The sequence below is a fragment of the Anoplophora glabripennis genome, unplaced genomic scaffold, assembly GCF_000390285.2.
Source record: "Anoplophora glabripennis isolate ALB-LARVAE unplaced genomic scaffold, Agla_2.0 scaffold69, whole genome shotgun sequence".
Taxonomy (NCBI): Eukaryota; Metazoa; Arthropoda; class Insecta; order Coleoptera; family Cerambycidae; genus Anoplophora; species Anoplophora glabripennis.
Window position 1 is genome coordinate 400,162 of NW_019416383.1, and position 25,883 is coordinate 426,044.

Below are 25,883 nucleotides of genomic sequence, written 5' to 3' on the forward strand. Positions count from 1 at the left end.
CCATTTTTGTTTCTTAAAAAATATGCCTGATAAATGGCTCTCTCCATACACTCTTGAAGCCGAAAGTTGAAATTCTGCATAACACGACGCAACATATCCAACGGAATATTAGCAATTTCTTCCCGAATTTTCATTTTCAGCTCCCGAATATCCCGTGGTTTGTCAATGAACACCTTGCTTTTTAGATAGTCCCACAAAAAGTAGTCGCATGCCATAAGATCTGGCGATCTTGGGGGCCACTCAATGTCTCCGTGTCTGGAGATAACACGACCTGGAAACAATCTGCGCACGGAATCCATTGATGCTCTTGCGGTATGTGAAGTAACGCCATCTTGCTGGAACCAGCTATTGTTCTGTAGAAACATGTTCAGTTGCTGTGTAAGGAACTGGTTAGGTAATCATGTCAGTATAGTGTGCAGCATTTTCATTGTGATCCTCAAAAAATGGGGACCTGTGATTCCCATTGAAGATATTGCGCACCATACTGTTACCTTGGGGCTGTGTAACGGCTGTTGATGAAGTTCTTGTGTATTTTCCAAAGCCCAATAACGGCTGTTTAGTTTATTGGTATAGCCAGATAAATGGAAATGTGCTTCATCAGACATCCATAAATTGTGAACTTCTAGTTCATGCTGCAGTATCGTTTCAGCAAAATGTTGGCGAACAGGAAGATCTGTTGGTTTCAATGCTTGGACAATCTGGATTTTGTAAGGATGAAAATTGAGATCATTGTGTAAAATTCTAAAAAAGTGGTCCTAGATAAGCCCAAGGCCCGACTTTGTTTTCGACTTGAACGTTTTGGACTGCGGTCTACAGATGCTCTAACGCAATCACTAGCCATTTTCTTTTACTCATAATTTCGGAATCATAACGTGTTACGATCAGATGGAAACCAATCAGATTGCTAGATTTCGGATCGTAACGCGTTATGATTCCGAAATCATGAGTAAAAGAAAACTGCTAATGTGTTCAAGATTTCTGACACTTCTGTTTGGTCCCTTATGTTTGACATTGTCAGCTGATCCAGTGTCTTCAAATTTACGAACCCACTCCTTTATGGCATGGGCAGATGGTACTCTCCCGTGACGAGCAATGTTGAAACTAATTCGAAATTGCCGCTGTGCTGCGACCACACAATCACTATTTTTGTAGTAAGATTTAATCACAAAAGAACGTTGTTTGCCGGACCACTGTTCCATGATTACTAAATGGCATAAAATGACAGATAATTTGTCAAACAAATCCGCGGCAACCTATGCATAGTAATGAAATAATAACGTTTTCAAAACTTCCCGCACCTTCTCTAATTTCTTCTAATTATAAATGGACATTTTTTGAGTATAAATACAGGACTTTCAGTTAAGACGTCAGTGTTACCAACTTATTAGAGATTGTCTGTTAAATTGCTGAAGAAGTAGCAACTTCTCTACTAATTAATATAGGTTAAACGAAAAAAAAAAACCAATTGAAATATCCGTAGGACCTTCTATATTATACAGAACATCTCATTTAAAAAAATATTCTAGCAAATATTTCATAAACGTTATTTTCAATTTTTCTTCGATTGTATTTCTACAAAATTAGTAATATGCTTACGTAATTTGAAGCACCCTGTATGTAATTTGTGTAGATACGTAATTTTAATTGCATCTATTAAAATATCATCACTAACCCGGGTAATGACGTATCATTATAAAATTATTAATTTACAGAATTTACGTAACTGAACGTGTGTTACGTTATAATTAAATATACGTGATTTCGCGCTAACCTACATTTTGAGGATTTTCTTCACTGTTATTTCCGGCATTTATTACAGTTATAACAGCATGTTTTTTTATTCATGTACTTTCCTCAAAATTCTTCAAATTACATGACGATTTACTATAATTTCTACAAAAGAATACATTTTAAAAATAACATGTAACAGCTAACAAATCTAGTATTAATATTTATATTATTATACAAGGTGACTCAGAAATAAACGTCAAACTTTTTATTTTTTTTATTTTATATATTTTTTTTCATAATTGATAATTGTCTGATATTTTGTACCCATTAAAATAACCCTAACGAGCTGACCATGGATTAAAGAATTNGACATCTTTGTCTGGTATTTTGTACTCATCAAAATATCTCTAACGAGCTGACTGTGGATTAAAGAAATACCTAAGCAACGTATGTGAATATTTTACGGAACCATTGTTATCTTAAAATTTTTTTGCTAGCCTAAATTCTGATTGGTTCACATTTTTGTTCTTCTTTTTGCTTATTATCAATTCAACGAAGCGCTTGCTTGAACTTATGATTCAGTGGCGAGTAACAAAAATTTTAAAATTTTAAAAATCGTATTATTTAAAAAACTAAGTGGTTGCCGAAAAAAAAAGTTATTAGATAAAAATTAGTGTTTTGTGTTTGTGTTTTGAGTTAAATGCGTGGTTAAAATTTTGGCATTAGTTCCTGGAACATCTTGTATATAAGAACAGATTAATTAATATTTTGTCAGACGATGGCTTCATTGATTTACAGTTAAACAACAATTTGTTTTTAAAATATTCAGTAATTAGATGCAAGTAGAAAAAAAATATAAGAAACAAAATACAAACTACAATGCTTCATCAATAATTATAGGATTTCAAATAATGAAGTTTGTTATTAAAGTATACTTTCTCCTTTAGGTAAATTATTTATCTAAGTTGACTTATGTCTATAAAATAATGTGAAAAGCTTAGATATAAAAGATGTTCCATAATTAGCCTGCCAAATATCCATTTTATTCGAAAAGAATACATCGTATTGAAATCTAACAAGAACACCTTTCTTTAGTAAGAAAAAAACGTAAAATTTCGTAAAACATGGAAAAATTATGCACATGAAGCTGCAGCAGTTTTTACTCCATCTCGTCATCTCTATTTGCAAATTAAATTTTCCTGTAAAATTTCATTTATTTATTCTCACAAGTTTATTGAATAAAAACCATCCTCATCAACCCTTCGGACGCATTGTCATGCCTGTATTTATTAGAACTTTTTAAAAATTTTTAAATAGTGAGTTTGACAAGCTAATTATGGTTGTTGAAAATCCATTTTTTCGTCCTTATATGATGTACTGAATTATTTTACAGAGTGAGGAAGCAGTCAGAAACGGCTGTCGACAAAGCAGCAAGACTCCTGGGAGACTGGAGGGCCACTGAAGCCAAGGGAAAGAAGAACAGCCACGCATGCGCTCGCGAGAATGAAAAATTACAAGACGCCGCCGTCCTAGACACCACAAAATATGGAAAACAAACGTAAGTGCAGAAAAACGTCCAAATCCCTTTGATATCCGTTGATAAAATGTTCCTTGATTCTTGGATTTAAACTGTGATATTTAGTAGTTACGCTAACAATAGATTAGTTCTGATTTTCCCGGAAGTGACCTCGATATCGTTGAAAATAGATTCCCCGCGCTGCTGATTTATTTTGAATGGTGCTTGTATTATACCGAGAATGCAACAACAAAAGCAATGTTACTAACGACGACAGATCATTGAGAGGCCCATATTTGAAAAACAAGGCATATTTGGTACACGAAGTCTTCGTATTCGTATTAGCGTACCTTTCAAAAAAATAACTTCAGAAGTTCTTGTCGTTTCGTATAGCTTTAGACAATTCCATTGTAAGCTTCTGACAATCCTTTGTAAAACGTGAGATTACTTCTTAGTTTTATAGTGTAAACTCCTAAATGTTTTAGTTTGGAATCCTTTTTTTGTCCAAGACTGTCCTCCCTATAATCTCCCTTTACCTTTCGAGATGTGCAAAATATATAAGAATAAAATATTCGAAATCTCCTGTTACCTACCTAGATACAAGCCTAAAAAGGAGTTTTTAAATGTATATTGTTCAGATTTGAACAGTACGTTTCCTTATTCCTTACTATCACAGTGATATAGTTTTAATTAATTAACAATTAATTAACAACAAATTAACTTGCTTTATCTTTTTTAGTCTCAATATTAAACTATGCAGTGTTGAAATTAATCTATATTCACTCTGTAGATATAGTTAAAACTTGAATACTAAGAAAATAATCCTATTTCCAAATAATGTGGTATTATTAACTGATTAATCGCTCACTAAATAGTTTTATAATTATAGCAACTAAAAAAATAATCATACTATGGTCGTAAAAAATGTAAGTTGTTTTCACTTAAAGGAATTCCAATAGTAATGAGATAATTGTAAAATCAGTTCACCTGGTCCAAAAATAATGGTAGGAGCATATTTGCTTCCAAATTATCAAATATCACTTTGCTTGTTAACTCATTATGTGTTTTTTTTGTCAAATACCTATCTGCTTCTTTAATATGCACATGTCTAATGCTTTTAAAATTTCAATTTATAGATTTTATTTATAAAAAATATCTTTGATAAAAAAAATGGTGGTATCTATATACATTTTTTCGTCTAAATATTCCATTAATTTTTCATTTCCATAAATAAGTTGTACCATTTTTATAGCTATTAAATTTTGATGATTTACGGAACTTTTACGGTGCTTGTATATTAATTTCTGACTAATTTATTTTCTGATAAAAGAATATTACCATCTCGGCGCCGATCTTTTATACAGGATGAATAAAAAATGTAATAATAATATTTATGAATTAAATACCTACCAAATATGAAAGAAAAATAATTTTATAACCTCAAATACAAAATTATATAGCATCTTAAAAAATATATTGGAGGTCATGTGGTAACAGAAGCAAAAGTCAAGATTTGAACTGTTTGCAAGATCCTACACAATATAACCCTCATCGCTGGCAATTACCATAAATGAAATATCTATTTCTTGTCTCGCCTACACACCGGCTTCTACTGCAGTCGTTTACATATTTTTTCTGATCTTTGACTTATAATAGCTTCACATACGCCGCTGATATTGACATTTAAAACGACCGACTGTCTACAATCGGCTAGTTTCACTTTAAATTTCATAACATGTGTGCAAGGTGATCCGGTGATCCACCTGAGATGGACGGTGGGTATCATTCACTTAAAAACTTGCAGCCAATGTACAGTTTGTTTGGTTTTATGTGGGATGTTTGAAAAACAGGAGAGAAAGTCTCAAGAGGCCATTTAAAAAAAAATATTATATTGGTTTAACATCTCTATAAAATATTAAATGCATAGATGAAGCCCTCCATTATTTACCAACAATAATAACCTAAAACTGTTTTTCAAAATTTTCATTTTAACAACAATTTTTTTTTGCAATAAACATTCTCGGGATTTTAAATTAAAAAATTAATTGTTTAAAAACCATTAGTGACATCTTAATGAAATTTTCAGGACTTATTGCGTGCTATTTATATTTTAATAAAAAATTAAAAAATTAAATTTAATATTACTAGCTCCAAATTTCCCCTTCTTCAGAAGATGATAAAACTATAATTGAAGTTTTCAACAAACAATAAAAAAAGCAGTAACAAGTTACTGTAGAATCAATATTTCTTTATTCATTTTATTTTTACAGTCTTTGTTTATTAATAAAAGCAGTAATTGTTTATATATTTGTTATAAATATAAATACAAGTATAATATAACTATGTTAATTATAAAAAAAATTATTGTCGGCTGACTGGAGTTCAAGCCAATCAACTTCTCTGTATCCGGACACCGCTCGTCGCTCTACGATAATATACAAATTTATATTGTTTAATACCGGGCGCTCAAATTGTCTTGAGGAATGTTAAACTTAAANAATCATTCAAAATGGATTTACTTGTACAATCTTAACAAACTATTTAAAAATGATTGCCTGCAAGAAATACACGAGCACGTTCTATCAGGCAGATAAAATTAAAAAAGCATCAAAGAAATTATAGCAAAAAATAAAGACATTTTAAAATGATATGTGGTGATTTGATTCAAATTTTAGTACGTTTATTTATTTGTAAATAAATTTAGTATTTGTAAATAATTTGGGTATTGTTGTCCTCCCTGTAACAATTAGAAGCAACTTGTATATTTTTGGAATCAGCTCAGTTAGAACAATCCGAAAATTGGAAAAAAGTGGGGTATTCCCCACCTGTATATTAAATTATTATTTGAAAAAATAGTAAATTAAATTCAAAAATCGACCTGTTTCGGGATTTTTAATCATTTCTTTTGTTTACCTAATAATGAATTTGTGCACGACTTTAGGGGGACACTGTATATGTCAAATAAAGGTATTGTAAAATCTTCAGTTCTTTAAAAATTGGTTTACAAGACTGATGACTTGGTATACCAACAGTAACATCTTAAAATTATCATTTGGATTTGAAGATGGCTAATTTTGATTTCTCAACAAACCAACTCAATTACTGCAGAAGGGAATATTTCGCATATTTCCTGCTCAATCGTGTAAAACATTACGCTACCCACTTTTTTTTTCGACAAATCATTTACTTATTAAAGTTATCTAGTGTTATCAGTTGCTTTACTCATTTCAGGATATCGAAGAGCACTAGCCTTATCCACCTGGCGCACATTCACAGCAAGCAGAATTCCTCAGATAAGGAAAACGCGAAGGTGAGTAAAAGTTGAACGCTTGGCGAATGCACGCCCGCGATTTATTGCGTTCACGAATTTTCCACGCCGCCATTCTCAAAGCAAATACCCTACGACGGGATTATTATTTATTGGTGTGTACATTTTAATACGCGAATTTCTTGCTGTGTTTGCCTTTTGTACGCAGCATGTGGATCTTCCACGGTATTTGCGCATCTGCAACAATTAGAGATGCTTATGTAACTTTTCCGTTTGCCGGATTTATCTACAGTGTGACGGGATGCATTTTTTAACAGATTCTAGTTTATGTATTGGGAAGTCCAGACTGACGCTTTCCCAGAAAATTTGAGTTTTCAAGCTGTTAGGATCAAGAAGGCATAGGATAGACACCCTTAGATTTGATTAATTACCAATTTATCATTAATATTTAAGATATTTATAATTTTTATTGTCCTATTGTAACAGTTTAAGCAACGTAGGTATTACCTTAATGTGGAAAATTGATTATTTAAATTTTACATTGCCAATCGTTAAAAAGTAATGATAAATGACAAATTTGATATTTTATATAAGAAAAGACAAATGTAATATTATTTCTTAAAGTTTCGGAAAATGCCATAATAATTTTGATGATTTTTTATTCAATTCTGTACTCACTAAACAGTTTTCGGAAAATTTTATTTGTTTGCATTGTTTTTAAACTAGTACATTTTTCATTTAACGATATGCCGGGTGTCCCGCATAAGAACCGACACAGGGCAGGTGCATGTAGGGAAATTAATTGCAGCACAACAAGGTGTTCATTGGGGATGACCTACCCCTAAAATTGTACTGAACTTTTTTTTCATTGACCGAATTGAAAAAATAATAATATTAGTTCACAGCTGAATTTTTATGTAACATTTTTTTTACTCGTGTTAAATTTTAAAAAACGTTATGGTTTTCAAGAAAAACCGTATTAACACGTTGACTACGGTACATACCTCGGGGCGTATGTACTCATTATAAGAAATATGCGAATCTCAATAATCACATTTTTACTGTATCTTGTGGAAGTTGCAGAATCTGTAGTTTTTGGCCGATTTCAAAGAATCAAATAGCTTTTGAATGAGGCTTCCAATTTTTACATATTAGCCTTGCTGTCAATATGCATATCCCGGGAGATATGTATCGCATAGAAGTAATATAATATAACTAATATACGGCACATATCTCCTGGGATATGTATTTATTCGATAGTGAGCAATATCACGAACCACCGAAGGTGGGTGTTGTTGCACGGAGGTTATGTTCGATTCTTTATATGAAGTACTCCTTATTTCTAGTTTATTGTGTCCAGTTATCAAAAAAAAATCGTACAAAATAATACACAAACCAGAAATAATGATTTTACTATTTTTTTCTTTTCAAAACTCTTTGCGAATGAAAATGTTAATATCCTAGGATATACAGGGATGGCCAGAAGTACGGAATAAAATTCATATCTTTTGAATGAGTAAATTTTTTTAAAACGCCGAAACACGTTAACTGATTTTGATTTTTTCCCATCTTTCGGTTATATAATAATTAATTTTTCCTCAACCCCCTAACCCCCAGCTACCCCTACTTTTTTTTTCAAATGGAAACATATGGCATGAGGGAGCTCGTTGAAAAACTTATAGAAAACCGAATCCAACCATACCAAATAAACAAGTTTTATTTTTTCAATAGCAAGTTTTTTTTTCATTTAGAAATTGAAACATCTAGATAATTTACAAAAATAAACTCAATGTCGCAAATGCTGAAAATGTCCTCCATTCACTATTTGGCAATCTCTAAGACGATAGTAAAAGCTGTCCACAGCATTCTGAATGACTTCAGCTGGTAAATTATGCATCTCCGCCCTAATCTTGTTCTTTAAATTCTCAATATTATCCGGTCTGTCCTGGTAGACTCTTTCTTTCAAATATCCCCAAAGAAAATAATCCAGGGGTGTTAAGTCGGGGGATCTTGGCGGCCATTCAACTGTACCCCGTCTACCAATCCAGCGATTTGGAAACATTTCATCTAAGTATCTTCGAACATCAATACCAAAATGTGGGGGAGCGCCATCTTGTTGGAACCAAATTCTTTCATTCGGTATATCTGGATCAATTTCATGAGGGAAAATCACAGCTAGAGCAGGTATCAGGTCAAATGTTAGGAAATCCAGGTAGCGTGCGGCAGTAAGATTTTCTTCAAAAAAGAATGGGCCCAAGATTCTGTTGTTGATGATACCTGCCCATACATTAACTTTTTGTGGATGCTGCGTATGCGATTCGCATGTCCAGTGTGGATTTTCCTGGGACCAAAAGCGATAGTTGTGCCTGTTAACCACTCCATTTAAATAAAACGTAGCTTCATCCGAAAAAAGTACGTCTCGTTGAAAACCATTATTGTCGTCACACCGTCTCATCATTTCCTCACAAAATTGTAATCGCCTATCATAATCGTCTTCCAAAAGCTCTTGGACAAGACATACCTTATAGGGGTGGTATTTCTCTTGTTTCAGAAACATTCGAATTGCAGTTCGAGAAGCATCGTGATTGCGGGCCAATGAAACAGTTGAAGTATGAGGATTTTCAACAAGTTCTAATGCAATGTCTAATTTCTTTTCTTCATTCAAAGCACGTGCCCGTCCAGTTTTGGGCAAAGTCTGTACTGTACCGTGTTCCTCAAATTTGTGAAATATTTTACTAACTGTCCCTTGCGAGATTTGGTTTTCGGGATATTTCGCATTAAATAAATCGCGCACTTCAGCCTGACTTCTTATTTTGTCTCCACATCCAAGCAATATCAAGATTTCGATGCGTTGCCTTTCCGACAATACCATTGCAATTCAGTAAATAACTTGATTTTGACACAATAGTAACGTTTCGAACTCCAATTTACAACTAAAGCGAAAAATTAACCAGAAAGCCTGGCAAGTAAGTGGTGCCAAAAAAACGCAACATAAAAAATATATCTTTTTTGCGTTAGCAGTGATAGGTACAGTTTCAAATTCTTTATTTTATTCTGTGCAAATTCATGGAGGATAACACTGAAGATAATTAAATTTTATTTCACTTGTTAAGTAGGTGTTTTATACAACCCTAAAAACCTTGCTATTGAAAAAATAAAACTTGTTTATTTGGTATGGCTGGATTCGGTTTTCTATAAGCTTTTCAACGAGCCCCCTCATGCCTTATGTTTCCATTTGAAAAAAAAGTAGGGGTAGCTGGGGGTTAGGGGGTTGAAGAAAAATTAATTATTATATAACCGAAAGATGGGAAAAAATCAAAATCAGTTAACATGTTTCGGCGTTTAAAAAAAAATTAACTCATCCAAAAGATATGAATTTTATTCCGTACTTCTGGCCATCCCTGTATAGTTACAGATACATGCAAGATTATAGCAATAATTGTGTTATTTTTAATTTTATAGACGGTCAAATGTAAAAAAAATACATATCCCCAGGGATATGTACCGCACACAGAAACAGTTTTTTTTACATATCCCCGAAGATATTTATCGCAGTCACGGACAAAGTACATTGAGATTATCTCGCAGTCAACGTGTTAACTGACACAAGATTTTAACAGTGTTCAATAGAAAATAATCAAAAAATCAGTAGTAAACTTTATCTTTCAAATTTGACAATTGGCCAAATAAATTTTACTTTCTTTTTCTCCTAATTCTACAAAAAGAAAACAAGTACCTAGGTAGTTTTTAAATAAGCCAATATTGTATTAAGTAAAAAAACATAAATAAATAATATAAAAATAATAATTGATATTTTTTCAACAACAATCAAAGGCAATTGTGAATGTAAAATAATTTTATTACTAACTGACAAGTTTGAAAGATAAATTCATTGCCTACTACTGACTTTTCGATTATGATAATAAGTAAGTAGTTTTATAAATGTTTTTTTAAATATTCTTTACATTAAAAATTGATAGATAATTTATTATAAAACTAAATAATAAACTATATACTTCATTCTTTGATGTTTTTCGGAATTTTGATAAGAAACGCCATTTGTGGCATTATCCTCAAAAAAGTCAATTTTATCTGATACAGAAAATTGGGTGACTGCGTGACCAATTATTGGACATCACGTTTTAAGCAAGTAATTTTTCCAAATGTTACGAGCTTTATTGGCGACACTGTATATTAAATTTAATACCCCGTATTTCAATAAGGAAACACATGCATAAAATATCTTATATGCCTCCAAAAAAAGAGTCATTGTAAGTAGAGTTGTCTCTAACCATTATCTTCTTACATGTACTCAGACAGTCAACTTCATTTTTTATTTTAATGTTTTTCAGCTCGAAGGGAAGAAACGAAAAGCTGAGGATGCAGTGAAAAAAGCGGATATCGAATACTACACACTTTGCGTGAGAGCAGAGAGAGCAAGGTACTAGTAATATTTTGGAGATAATAATTACTTTCTACTCTAACAATAAGTTCAAATTCCAAGGTGAATTTTTAAAGCAAACGAAACGTTGACAGTTTTTGGAAAACGTAAATTTTCTCTAAAGATTCCTTGACACCCGAACAAAGCTTGTTCATTTTTTAAAATGAAGACAAAACTGCATAATTCTCACAGACATCATTTTTTTAGATTGGAGTGGGAGGCTGCCGTACTACGAGGCGTGAACACATTCCAGTCCCTGGAAGAAGAAAGGTTGAACAATCTGAAGTCTGTCCTCACCTCTTACCTCCATCATAGTAACGACCTTGGACCGAGACTGATAGAAGTGAGTATTCCCATTATTACTTTACTAATAAATTTTTTATTCGCACCGATATGTTTTTGATCCAATAATTTTTCAATGCACCAGTGTCATTGAATCTCTGTTTATTAATAACCTTTCCATTATTACGTTTGTATACGTGATGTTGTTTATTGTATTGGGCAATCAAAATAATGAATGATTCTTAGAAGATTGTGCGAGATTAATTCAGCGTATTCAATTGTGTAACAGGTGATTTGGTTTAATGATGGATAATAGTACGCCTTGTACTAGCAATAAGGAGAGGTCTGATAATATCTTTTTAAAATTGTTTGCCGGAAATGTTCATCGAATCTTCAGTTAGGTACCGTGTTTAACGTGGCTTTTAAAATCTTGTTACCTTGATCGTTTTTATACATATTGGATATGAATACAAGGTTTAATTCAATAAATTCCAGGCTACGGAAAGGCTAAAGAGTCCGGTAACGCAAGCAGAACCAACCAAAGACATCACAACCTTCCAAAACTTGAGGTTCAGTTCCCAGCAAGTTGCGGAACAGCTTCTTCCAGATTTTTACTGCGAACACATCACGTTGGCCATGAACAGAGAACGAAGGAAACAAGTAAGTTGGATTTTTTCTTTCCCCGCTTTTTCCCGACACGCATGGGATGTAATTCCTGAATGGAGGTCATATTTATACGAAGACCATTGGAATTAGAAAGTCATATAACAAGTTTGTTTTGAAAACTGTTTCTTACTTTTCCTTATTGTAATTTTCATACCTCGCCACTGGATAGGCAAGTGTAACCTCAAATAAGAGCACGCTAGCTACGAGCGAATACCCAATTGGGAGCTATGTCATGCATTGTTGTCAAATCTTATCTTTCTTCATTTGTATACAGTTCTAGAACAATCCAGCGTAGTTACCCAACTATATTGTGAATATTTGTTCTTATAAATGGAATAGTCAACTAATTTGAACCACACTAGATTCGTTTTTGTATTAATCAAAACAAACGCTATATTACAGGGAAATTTAACATAATAATTTCAGATTAGTACTGTGGGCGATATCACCCTTTAAAAGCTGACCCCCCACTTAATATTACACCCTGTATGTTAAAAATTAAATAATAACACGTATCATTTCAGGCTTTAGTGAAGTTACTACACTTAATACGGCAGGATATAGATAGGGAAAGGAAATCGAAAAACGGTTTAGAGAATTTGTCGAAAGCCATAAAACAGACACCGAATTTCGGTTCTGAGGATTCCCAGCAGAGCGTCATTGAGAAACTGTATCACGTAAGTACAATAAATTTAAATGCGTAAATAGTTCTTTTGCTTTATGCGTAATGTACGTTCTCAGGAAGCGTGTCGAAAAGCTTAAAGTACGCTGAAAAGCGTAAAGTACTCTCAAAAACGTAAAGTACTCTGAAAGCGTAAAGTTCGCTGAAAAGCGTAAAGTACACTGGGAAGCGTAAAGTACATTGGAAAGCGTAAAGTACATTATTTTAATGTACTTTACGCTTTACACCATAATCTTTACATTAGAGAAACGCCTTTTCGTTTCAGATGAAGTCGATGTTAACATATTTAGAAGGTGCCAGGTACAAGGTCCAAAGCGCTCTGGCAGAGCTAGACAGCAGGCCAAGAGCTGGTCATCCCCTAGCACCGCACATTACTATCACTAGGGATAAGTCCGGGTTACAACAAAGCGTCTTAAAAGTAAGTACAACTGGTTATTTTTAGAAAAATTATGTTTGTTAAAGAATGTTCAACACAAACACTGGTACACACCTATTCCTTATACACTGTAGATGTATGTATATTCCGAATAATTTATTTTAGTGTGGCATAATTTATATTTTTTTTAACTGTGCGTAAAGTAACTTTACCTATGCTGTACGAATATGGTACGTAAAATTTAACATTACGCGCTTGTATATATGTTAAACTATTTAGATCTGTTTGTGTACTCTTATGTCTAAAATTAACCAGAAAACTGGTGAAAATGTATTAACCTAACTGCTCCTTGAACCACTTTTTAATTATTACCTGTCTAATCTAGAAAAAAAAAATTTGAACTAGTGAAGAACAGATCTAGTTGTTTTAAATTATTACAAAGACAGCGCTAATAAAGTAATTATGAAATTATAATAAACATTGCCACAATATCTTTGGAGATCTGTATTTGCGATTGTGATACTGATCTATCAATGGCAGTGCTAATTAACATTAATATGCGCGATATTGATCAGCTATTAGTTATCGACAAGCTTATGATTGAAAGCCACACCGAATTTGGTCATACCTATCTACAGCCAAATCTGTCCCTCAAATAATGTATAAATAAGAGGAAATAAAATAATTAAGGAATTATTTTAAAACTGTTACTTAAAGGTTCACATATTCACGTGACATATTCTTGACGTCAATGTGTTTGTTTTTCAAGGTGCCGCAGTGGCTGAGGGAAGAGTGGTTCGAGCAAGACAGAAGCCCACTTAGCGAGAAGTCGCTCAAGTCGGACAAATCCGACAATTCTGATCCGCACATTAACGACGTCGACGATCCCGAGTGGCCAGACAGGGGTGCGGCAGACGGCAATTCCAATCAGCCAGACTCAGATTTTGGTGAGTGGATATTTTCTTCCTCCGTGCGTAAAGTACTAATTGCATGCACGTTGTACAAAACGTCCACTGCGTAAAGATTTTTTTTACACACTAATGCGAAATTTAAATTGTTAAATTTTAATATATCACGGAATTCGAAGGGCTTGGGAATAATATTGCTTCTGTAATCCCGACCACAGTTGATAGGGGCCCGTTAGGTGCTTCAGAAAAGCGTGATCGCCAGGAGAACAGGCCTTAGCCGGCGGCGGCGGGTCTCAGCTGGCGGGTCTCAACCAGGACAGGAAGAGGCCCCGCGAAGTGAATAAATTTCAGCACTATATATCCTAATTAATCATTAATGAGTGATTTATTTTTGCACTCAATATTTAGTTAATTAAAAACCAAGTCTGAATAAAAAATGACTCAATAAGTTAAATTTAAATCATATTAGAGAAAAAGTCAACTCAAAATTGGTCTTATATACTCAGAATATAGTCAAAAGTCACTCAATTGATAGTTGGCAGTAACTCGGATTTGGATTTGAGTAAAACCCACTCATTTCTGATGCAATAGTTTTACTCAGAGTAAAAATTTCACTTAATCGGGTGTGAACAGAAATTGATACATTATTGAGTAAAATTGAGCGAAATTACGGTGAAATTTTTTTACAGTGTAGGGACAGTCAATTACATTTTTCTTAAATATATGTATATACAATAAAATGTTACATTGTAATACAAGGCACATAATATAAAAAGCCTAACTTCAAAAAAGTTATGTCTTGAAATGTAACTGGAAGAGATAGTCTCAACTAGAGACCTCTAGCAGATTGTCCAAAACTTAGAATACTGGCATATTTAGCACCCTTAAAAACTCACTCATATCAAATTTTTATGAAATACGACGTTTTTTGAAAAATATTGGTATGGCTAAATTTTGATTCCAAAAAGTTGTATTCGACTCTCTGTAGCTCAAAAACCAAAGACGATACATCTATGGTACATAGAAAAAAGTCAATAAAAAATACTTATATTTTTATGTTTTATCGCCCTCTAAATTTTGCACTCATTCCTGCACAACCTGTGGAATCCATATTGACAACATTGACTATAAAATAGATCCTATTACTGATTTCCCTCAAACTTCTCTCTTGGTTTTTGATAACCTTTTTGGAAGATCTTCCAAAGATTTTTTACTTTAGGTCCTTGTAGTCTAATAACGAAATAAATATCAATCAAATACCATTAAATTATTTTGATGAAACTTATGTGGTAAAAAGATATGTAAAATGTAGCTAAAGGTAATATAAGAATTGTCTCAAAATCAATAAATTTTTTTAAATAATATTTTGCTTTCCACTCATCTTGAAAAGCAGAGAACTACCAATAAAACAAGTTTGGTTTAACAATTTTATCAAAGTTCTCGTGACTCAAAATGACATTTACAACTATTAAACAAAGGCGAAAATTTGATAATCTGACATAGAACTTATGTTTCTTCACAAATTCTGACTATAACAAGATATGTAAGATATAATATTAGCCCAAGGGCGCTACCTTGAGTAACTCCAGAATATATGGGCTGGAATTCGGTATATTCACTGCCTTGTTTTACTATAAAATGTCTGTCTGTTAAATAAGATTTGACGAATTTAGTAGTAGAGATGTGGNTATACTCAGAATATAGTCAAAAGTCACTCAATTGATAGTTGGCAGTAACTCGGATTTGGATTTGAGTAAAACCCACTCATTTCTGATGCAATAGTTTCACTCAGTACTTGTACTCATCCTAATAGAGTAAAAATTTCACTTAATCGGATGTGGACAGAAATTGATACATTATTGAGTGAAATTTGAGTGAATTTTTTTACAGTGTAGAGACAGTGAATTAAATTTTTCTTAAATATATACATTGTGTCCCGAAATTCATGCAGCAAAATTTGGTCATAGATTCTTAAGACAAATTTAGGGGACCCGTAATTTCTCTTTTTGCCAACTGGCCCCCTCTTTCGGAGTTACAGCCCCCTGAAATCTGTCCCTAAGAAGTCTTTTTTATATCTCAAAACCATGTTGTACGAGAATCACTAAGTTTGGTACACAGGGGTTTTATGACATGTGGAATCTCACAGTGCTACTCTTTTTGGCGAGAAACCCCCTTAAGACACTTTTTCGCGGACCCCCATGTCTTTGAAACCAGAAAAATTTGGTCGCAAATTAGATTTTTTTTAATTATTAGTTAGCTAGAAAGTTATTGAATTTAGAAACTTTTTTATCTCTTGATATTTGTTTTGTAAAACGCAATGTTTTTGAGGAAAATGGCGAATCACGATATGCATTCGATCACATTTTGATATTTTTTCTCGAAAACATTGCGTTTTACGAAAAAATTATAAAAAGACAAAAAGTTTTTAAATTTAATGGCTTTCTAGTGGACTGATAATTTTTAAGAAATTTAAATATGCGACAAAATTTCTTTGGCTCCAAAGACAAGGGGGCCCACGAAAAATTGTCTTAAGGGGGTTCCCCGCCAAAACGTTGCACCAGCAGATTCCACATGTCGTAAAACCCCTGTGTACCAAATTTAGTGAATCTCGTACAACAGGGTTCTGAGATATAAAAAAATATTATTCTTAGGGGCGGACTTCAGTGGGCTGTAACTCCGAAAGAGGGGGCCATTTGGCAAAAATAAAAAATATGGGTCCCCTAAATTTGTTCTAAGAATCTATGACCAAATTTTGTTGCATGAATTTCGGCACACCCTGTACAATAAAATTTTACATTGTAATACAAGGTACATAATATAAAAAACCTAATCTCAAAAAAATTATGTCTTGAAATGTCACTGGAAGAGGTAGTAGCTAGCGACTAGCGACCTCTAGCAGATTGTGCAAAACTAAGAATACTGGCATATTTAGCACCCTTGAAAACTCACTCATATCAAATTTTTATGAAATACGACGTTTTTTGAAAAATATTGGTATGGCTAAATTTTGATTCCAGAAAGTTGTATTTGACCCTCGGTAGCTCAAAAACCAAAGACAATAGATCTATGGTACATAGAAAAAAGTCAATAAAAAATACTTATATTTTTATGTTTTATCGCCCTCTAAATTTTGCACTCATTCCTGCACAACCTGTGGAATCCATATTGACAACATTGACTATAAAATAGATCCTATTACTGATTTCCCTCAAACTTCTCTCTTGGTTTTTGATAACCTTTTTGGAAGATCTTCCAAAGATTTTTTACTTTAGGTCCTTGTAGTCTAATAACGAAATAAATATCAATCAAATACCATTAAATTATTTTGATGAAACTTATGTGGTAAAAAGATATGTAAAATGTAGCTAAAGGTAATATAAGAATTGTCTCAAAATCAATAAATTTTTTTAAATAATATTTTGCTTTCCACTCATCTTGAAAAGCAGAGAACTACCAATAAAACAAGTTTGGTTTAACAATTTTATCAAAGTTCTCGTGACTCAAAATGACATTTACAACTATTAAACAAAGGCGAAAATTTGATAATCTGACATAGAACTTATGTTTCTTCACAAATTCTGACTATAATAAGATATGTAAGATATAATATTAGCCCAAGTACGCTACCTTGAGGAACTCCAGAATATATGGGCTGGAATTCGGTATATTCACTGCCTTTACTAGAAAATGTCTGTCTGTTATATAAGATTTGACGAATTGAGTAGTAGAGATGTGGGAAAAGCTTTTTTAGTCCGATTTGTAATCCATTTTATCAAAAGCCTAAGATATGTCAAGAAAGGCTGCTCTTTTACCATTTAAGTACCTGTTTATTTGGTTTACTAATCTGTGGACTTGCTCTGTTGTTTCATGATTGTTACGAAATCTGAACTGATGGTCTGCGATTATTATTATTATTTTTTTTTCGTATTTTATTATTTCGAACCCCTTCACTTATAGCTTCTCAAAAACTTTGAACAGCATTGGAAGTAGACTTATAGAGTTGCAATTATATGTAATTGATCTTCTGGTTTGAGGATCATAACAATTTACGAGTATAATAAGTCAATTTCTAGACTTTCTGGTCCAAGTATTGTTGTCGTTTTTCATTAGTGCCTTCTGAGTCTTCTTGTTGTTTTCCAAAGCAAGTGACTTCTGTTGGTGTAAGACTTTCTGGATCATCTTGAACCAGCTCCTTTGGTTCTTTAATCTCTTTATTTGGTTCCTTCGTGTTTCTTACTGTCATATTATCATTGTTTTCGCAATTGTTTTGTTTCTGCAATTTTTTCTTTTATTCTATATCTAGGAACATTGTTTTTGTAACCTGAGGGGATATCTCTTTATCTATCTATCATTATGACCAGTATCATAACGAGTCTGAATTTCACAAGAGTTTACTATTTAGTTCTCGAAAGGGAGTTTATAATTATCGTTATACTTTAATTAATACGTGGGAACTTAGAAATGTTGTATGTTCAGAGAATGAATTTCAGGCACTTATCATTCATTGCTTACGTAGAATATAATCCAGTGACTGGCTGTATAGGGTGACATTGAGGTTGGAGAAACAAAAGGAAACACCAAAACTCCCAGGAAGGGTTTTAATAACAATAAATAAAACAAACAAACAAAACAACAACACAATGGCTCGAACAACATTATTAATTAATTTATTGGCACGCGACAGCGTACCGAGATTCAGGGAATGCGAGATTCATAGCAAAATTTGGAAAAAACTTTATCCATTATTAAATTTAATTAATTAGCCCGAGGTTCTAAAATTAAGTTGACTGCTCAATGTGGAACCTAAGGAAGAACTGACTTTTTCTCGTAGATTTTTCCCGAACTCGACACTTCGCATCGACACGCCCATTTCTTGGGTCCAGAAGTTTCTGTTCTTATCTTATTGGCGGGAACCCTGAATGTCGGGACGCTTTGGCACAACTATGCCATGTTAATAATTACCTAATTGACTGGACTTACATTTATATACATGATTCTGTGACTAGGCTTACAAACAACCATCTATACCTTCCTCTTGTGACTCCGCATAGCAATAAGGGACGGATTAGCCATCTCATTTAATCTATTCTTATAGCTTGGAAAATCCGTCTAAAAACCAGCTATTATTATGTTCCTGACAACATTCTAACAACTTATTCTTGGAATTCCTACGTTCTTTGGAATGCATTTTGCACGTTATTTGAAATATCGATTTTTCTCTTTATACTACATGCTCAACACATGGCCCCGACAGTTTAAGTGAACTTGTAAAAAATATTGTTAAATTTCTACGAAGTACGACGCTACACCCACTTGAGAGCCCTCAACTTTCGATAATTAGTGTTGATTGAAATATTTTACTGTTTGGCCCATCTGTTCCGAGAACTAACAAATAAAATACCACGCGTCCCGGCTTTTGTTACATTTTTCTCTATCCCAGATATGTGAATGAACAGCACGATTCTGTTTTACATTTCTTTATATCAATGACTTTGTAATGCAGAAGTCTATGGTATATGGGATCTTATTTCTATTATAAGGTCAAGCTAGTATTTGGATTCGCCAGTAGATGTCGGTTATATATTGCCTGTCTTCATTGCTTTCATTATCTCTTTGCTTTTTGTAGTTGTACTTCTTGAGTCCCATGTTTTGCAGTATAATTTCCTTCTGGAAGAATTTATTTTCTGTGTTAAAAAATTCATCGAAGTGTTTTTTTTTACTACATTTAGGTCGGCAATGTATAGCAGACACTGTTATTGGCTCATTGATGACATTTGGTGAACTTTTTTCCGTTATATACCATTAACTAAGCAAATAAAAAATTCCCTTTCTTAAGACTGGCCAAAATTTGTGAAATCATTCCTTGTTCCAGACGAATTTTCTTCACAATGCAGCAGTTCCGGCGGCAACTTGTGCAGCGCAGACGAGAGCCCGGTCCAACCCATCGCCACCTGCAAAGCCATCTACCCCTACACCCCCAACCTGCCCGACGAGCTCATCTTAAGACCTGGAGACATCCTTTCGGTCTATCGCCAGCAAGACGACGGCTGGTGGCTGGGTGAGTGCAGCGGCAGCGTTGGAATCTTCCCAGCCACCTACGTCGAAATCATAAAAGACTGCTAGCTGTTAATGTACATTGTAAATACGGGCCGAAGGCCCAGTTAAGCTTAAGCAATTTTTTTGTACTGTAATATAGCAAGGGGAAGAATTGTTAGTCACTTAAAGGACTGGGAGCAAAGGGGTTCGGATATACCTTAGAAAAACGGTACTGCCAAACAAGTACAACTATATTGTCTATTGTCTTCCAGTGTTAAGAGAGAATTTATATTGTGCTTATTTTGTAACACAGTGACCAGGTATTTTAAAAAAATCTACTAATTGTCACACTGTCTTCCATAGTTCAGAAAATAAGGTGCGTATAATTGTGACACATTCAGATTAATATTGTTTCAAGTTATAACATTTTACACAGTCTTCATTTTTATATTTTATGATTTACTCTTGGCTTTGACAGCTTTAACAAATTGTTATACAGATTTGTCACCGATAGAATGAACAATCTAATTGCATATACGCCCTTGGTGAACTCATAGAAACGATTAGTAAATTCTTTCAAACAATTTAATTACATACACGATGGTGTTTAAAGGGGTCTCATTTTTGCCCTGTATTATATATTTTTTAATAAATATCATAGATTACTCTTCAAACATGTTATTAATCGAAATTTTGTGGTTAACAGGCACATATTTAACCAATTGTAATCTCCTAATGTATAAGGGAAAGTTTGGAGAACTAATCTGTATCTGTATTTTCAAGTCATTTATTTTTTGTACATAGGTTTTCTGTTTTAATTTTTATTTATTGTATAATCCTAGAATGTTTATATTTTGAAATATTGATAATCATAATTTTTTTAATACAGTTTTAAGTGTACTATCGTCTCTATTAAATTGCTTGTAAATTTGTTAGTAAAAATGTAATAAATATTTTACTTATCGACAATTTATTTTTATTATATCCTTCACTTTGCAACAGTAGCAGAAAATGCAAGATACAAAGAAACTGTATTTGGAGGAAATTTGGGATGTAAGTAGAAATATAATGTCCAATTTAGATCCCGTAAAAAAATTCGTCTAAAGTACAAAATTTTCTTAAGAAAGCAAAATGTAACTAAACCTCTACAAGAGTCTTCATTCTTTCAGTAATGTCTACCGACTTAGAAGTTTATCCATTTGGTGCCTAGTCCAGGGTTTATGGGTTTAAGGATTTTGGACTGATGAATTTTGAGTTGATGGATATAAAAGATATAAGTTGTGGGTTTATGGATTCACGATTTATGGGTTTAAGATTAATGGGTATGGCGTATGGGGAGAGATAGTGGGTTTTTGTTTTATGGCTTAAGGGCATATGGGCAAAAATATAGGATGGGTTAAAGATCTATAGGTTTATGGAATATAGGTTTATGGTTTGAAAGGTGACAGATAATGGGTTTTTGTTTTATGGGTTAAGGACGTATGGGATTCATGGCTTACAAATCTCTGGGTTTATGGAATATGGGTTTACGGATTTAGAGTTTATGAGTTAAGGTTTCATGGGTTCAGAGTTTTTGGAACGTTGGGTTTTGATTTAACTCCTATTTGTTTTAAGTAATATGAGATCAAAATTGCGCATTATCATATTTGTCATGTGTAGACATCTTTACGTTTTATAATATAATTTTTTGTAGATAAATAAACTGAATATTTAAATTATCCTAAATCGGCAGTTCTTTTTTAAACGCCGACAGTATAAAAGTTACGAATGTGTCGGGTGTCCTATAGTTTCGCTTTATCCCATACTTAGACACTAAATTGTTTTATTTTTGATAGAATTTTGTTTATGGTAAAATAATTTTTTTATAGTATGCCATAGGATGGTTAGTTATAAATGTCAACCTTCTTATTTTTTTATTTTTAAGATTAGAAAAAAATGTTAAATAAAAAAGTTCTTTACTATAATATTTAACTTTATACAGGATGTACTCAACAAGCATAGCAAACTAAACATGTTTTTCCGAAATGAATACTTTTTGATTTGAGAAAAATACGTTTCTTGCTGATTTCAGAAATATTATAATCATCTAAGAAACATAACAGGATATTTAGGTCCTCGCACCCGTTTTTCTTCCTTTGCAACACGAAAAAAAAACATTTACCTATAAGTATATGAAATGTACGAAATTTTATTTATACCTAGATTAAATGTTCAAACTGATGCATAAATATTGTGTTTTATTTACTGCTTTTGCTATAATTTTGTGGTCATCATTTATTACTTATATTTCTTGTTATTTTGTTATGAATATTTTGAAGATTTAGTGTTTCCACTTCATGCAGTTTGTTTTTAAGGTAGGTAACTCCACAGATTAGGAGTATTTCTTGTCTACTGTATAAAAGTAGCATTCAGTATACTTTTTAATGCTTTTCTAATAATAACCCGATACTGAATAATACTTTAATTTTTGGATAGATAAATTTGGCAATATTCACTGACCTTCAAATAGTCTTGATTTAGCTCTCTGAATACATTTTTGTGGGAATACCATAAAAATAGTCTTCATAAAGTAAAACCACTAAATTTTCAACGCTCAATAAATAGAATTAATAAACGAAAAACTAAAAAACAGTAATCGCAATAAATAAATAATGAAATCATAATTATAGGTTATAGATAGAACAAAAATGGACATAATATGTAAAAAAATAAAAGAAGTTAAGGAGTGTTGAAATTTATAATCAATAACCCTATACAAATATTTCAGTTCCATCGTTAACAGTAACGAAAATATCATATTTCGACTTTGTTTACAACTGAAAAATAGATGTCTCTTTTTGCAAAATCACGCGACTGTAGAAATTTCTATTTTATGATTTATTAAGATTTCAAATAATATTTCTACCGTCAGTTTTAGAAAAATGAATTTCTAATTATCGCTATGTCGAAAATAATGACAAAACTGAAGTACATATATTCTTTATATTGTCATATCTATCTTCAAAAGTAAAACTTCTATTTTCCTAAATCTTCAATGTGATGTATAGTCCAGTTGGTAGAGGTTCGGCGTGTGTCAAACCTTGATAACCCGGAAATAATTACACAGGTCTACTTTAAATGATGAGTACAATAACTGACTAATTTGCTGACAAAGTATTTTATCAGGAAAAAAAGTTATTAACAATTTAATCGTGAAAAAAAATTTTTTTAGTAGTTTTCTTTAAATAACTCAGCGGGATGACTTTGTACGAAAAAATGCTTAGGACATGATTTTGTTCGTAATAAAAATAGCTACAAAATGGCGGTGGTCCGATTACGAAATTTGCAATAACAAAGCCGTGAGATTGAAAAAACGGTATAAAACGCCAATTTTTTTAAGTTGCTGTAAAAATGTCAATTATAAACAAAAAGTGATAAAACTTTCGAAAACTATAGTTCAATATATATACAATAATGACGCTAAAGCCGAAAATCAGGAGAGCAAAACTTTTTGTTCTATAAGGTGTTATACATTCATCGGCATCTGAAACTCGAAACTTTGCCAAATTTGTTCGAAGCTTTGCTGACACTTGAAATTTGGTACACACATAGTGTAAATATGCAGAAACCAAAAGCAATTTGCAAAATTCAAGTATCTTCATTTTTGCAGTTTTGGTAAGGTTTTATACGTCACCCTAGTTTTATACGTCACCGTTTTTTTAATTTTTGGACGTATATTTATGTATATTTATAAAATATTCCATTACGGTAGATTAGCCAGCATAATTACCTACAATTTAAAAAAATATATATTTTCATCGTTTAGATCCTAAGCTACTTAACATTTTGCGCCTGTTAGCCGTAGTCGTACATTATTCAACATATTAACATAAAACAAAATCGTACGTGTGGGGTAAACCTTTAACTTTAAGTAAACAATTGTTTAAATTTACTGTTGCATATTTCTAATAGTATACAAGCGCCGAAGAGCGGAGCTCGCGCTCGAAAATGAAAAGTTAAAGGTTTACCCCACACGTACGATTTTGTTTTATGTTAATATGTTGAATAATGTACGACTACGGCTAACAGGCGCAAAATGTTAAGTAGCTTAGGATCTAAACGATGAAAATATATATTTTTTTAAATTGTAGGTAATTATGCTGGCTAATCTACCGTAATGGAATATTTTATAAATATACATAAATATACGTCCAAAAATTAAAAAAACGGTGACGTATAAAACTAGGGTGACGTATAAAACCTTACCAAAACTGCAAAAATGAAGATACTTGAATTTTGCAAATTGCTTTTGGTTTCTGCATATTTACACTATGTGTGTACCAAATTTCAAGTGTCAGCAAAGCTTCGAACAAATTTGGCAAAGTTTCGAGTTTCAGATGCCGATGAATGTATAACACCTTATAGAACAAAAAGTTTTGCTCTCCTGATTTTCGGCTTTAGCGTCATTATTGTATATATATTGAACTATAGTTTTCGAAAGTTTTATCACTTTTTGTTTATAATTGACATTTTTACAGCAACTTAAAAAAATTGGCGTTTTATACCGTTTTTTCAATCTCACGGCTTTGTTATTGCAAATTTCGTAATCGGACCACCGCCATTTTGTAGCTATTTTTATTACGAACAAAATCATGTCCTAAGCATTTTTTCGTACAAAGTCATCCCGCTGAGTTATTTAAAGAAAACTACTAAAAAAAATTTTTTTCACGATTAAATTGTTAATAACTTTTTTCCTGATAAAATACTTTGTCAGCAAATTAGCCTGTTATTATACTCATCATTTAAAGTAGACCTGTGTAGTTATTTCCGACTTATCAAGAAAATGTCACCAACAGTAACTTTTCGGCCTCTACCGACTGGAGTAGTAAACCAGTTGAAATAGTTAATATGTTAAAAAATGGTTTGACAAGAATATTTTCTTTTTCTTGTTCAAAGTACGAGGCCAATGTATTTTAAACGTACAATAGTTTCAATAGTCTGGTAACTAATATGTGAGAACACCACATTCAGATGACAGATAGTAAATTAATTGATGCAACTGTGACTGTGATGACTATTAACAAATCACCACCAGAAACCGTCTCAAGGACCCGTGAAATTGCTCACTCGTTCTCTGTTGAAGCTTCCCCGTAATCAATGGTGGTCCCCGCCCATTTCCCGGGCGCACGTCCGAAGCAGGCGGCTACCCCGGGAATGACGGAGTTATACGAGGGTTGACCGAATAGTAGTATACCTACTGTTAAACTAATGAAAAAAGTATAATTGATTTATACACAGATAATTTATGTATTTAATTTTGAAATTTTTTTCCATATTTTGCGATAGAATTTAAAAAATTTAAAAAATGAATTTAAAAAATTTCCATAGACATCAATTCTAGCAAAGATAGTGGTAAATATGATCTCCATGCACCTTCATATTTTGAACAATAATCCATGGACTAGTGGTCCTGCTTTTCAAAGAGTAGTATGGTGGTATTTAAAATACGAGTACGACTAAAAAAACAGTTATCCATTTATAGCACTTTGTTAATAAAGTTGGGATCCACTGCACTTTGATTTTGAAACCAATTGCAAAATGAAGACGATTTGGGAAATCAGCTGTTTCGCTTCAACGTTCGAACGCTTTGTATTCCGCCGGCCGGCCTGTTCCCTACTGGGAAGTAGGGCGCCGAGTTAACGGGAGTTAAGAGGTTAATTTGCTTATTTTTTAAAAGATCGAGAAAGAAAAAATGTCTTTACTAGGTTAAAATTAATAACATACTGACTGAATCACCCTGTATGCAACCGATTGTAGTCTCGAGACCCATGAGCAAGCAAGTAAAGGCCTGTCTTAAATGATGTAATTCTTTTAAAAGTAATTATCTTTTTACAAACAGTTTATTAAAAAATTTTACAAAAATTATTATTAAAATCTCACTTTCTAAGAGCAATATGATTAATGCTAAGACACTGAACCACAGCATAGATTTTGCTGT

The 25,883-nt window shown here is 32.7% G+C and overlaps 1 protein-coding gene across 1 annotated transcript in view; it reads left to right on the forward strand.

Moving 5' to 3' along the window:
* The window catches only part of LOC108917033, a 44,079-nt gene extending 23,228 nt beyond the window's left edge, over positions 1-20,851 (forward strand). The window contains exons 5-13 of the mRNA XM_023454372.1: positions 3,125-3,289; positions 6,479-6,557; positions 10,868-10,956; positions 11,164-11,299; positions 11,734-11,898; positions 12,429-12,581; positions 12,852-13,004; positions 13,732-13,909; positions 19,743-20,851. Coding sequence (XP_023310140.1) covers positions 3,125-3,289; positions 6,479-6,557; positions 10,868-10,956; positions 11,164-11,299; positions 11,734-11,898; positions 12,429-12,581; positions 12,852-13,004; positions 13,732-13,909; positions 19,743-19,993 — 1,369 coding nt within the window. The 3' untranslated portion in view covers positions 19,994-20,851. The remainder of the gene's footprint in view (positions 1-3,124; positions 3,290-6,478; positions 6,558-10,867; positions 10,957-11,163; positions 11,300-11,733; positions 11,899-12,428; positions 12,582-12,851; positions 13,005-13,731; positions 13,910-19,742) is intronic.
* Positions 20,852-25,883: the final 5,032 nt, after the last annotated feature.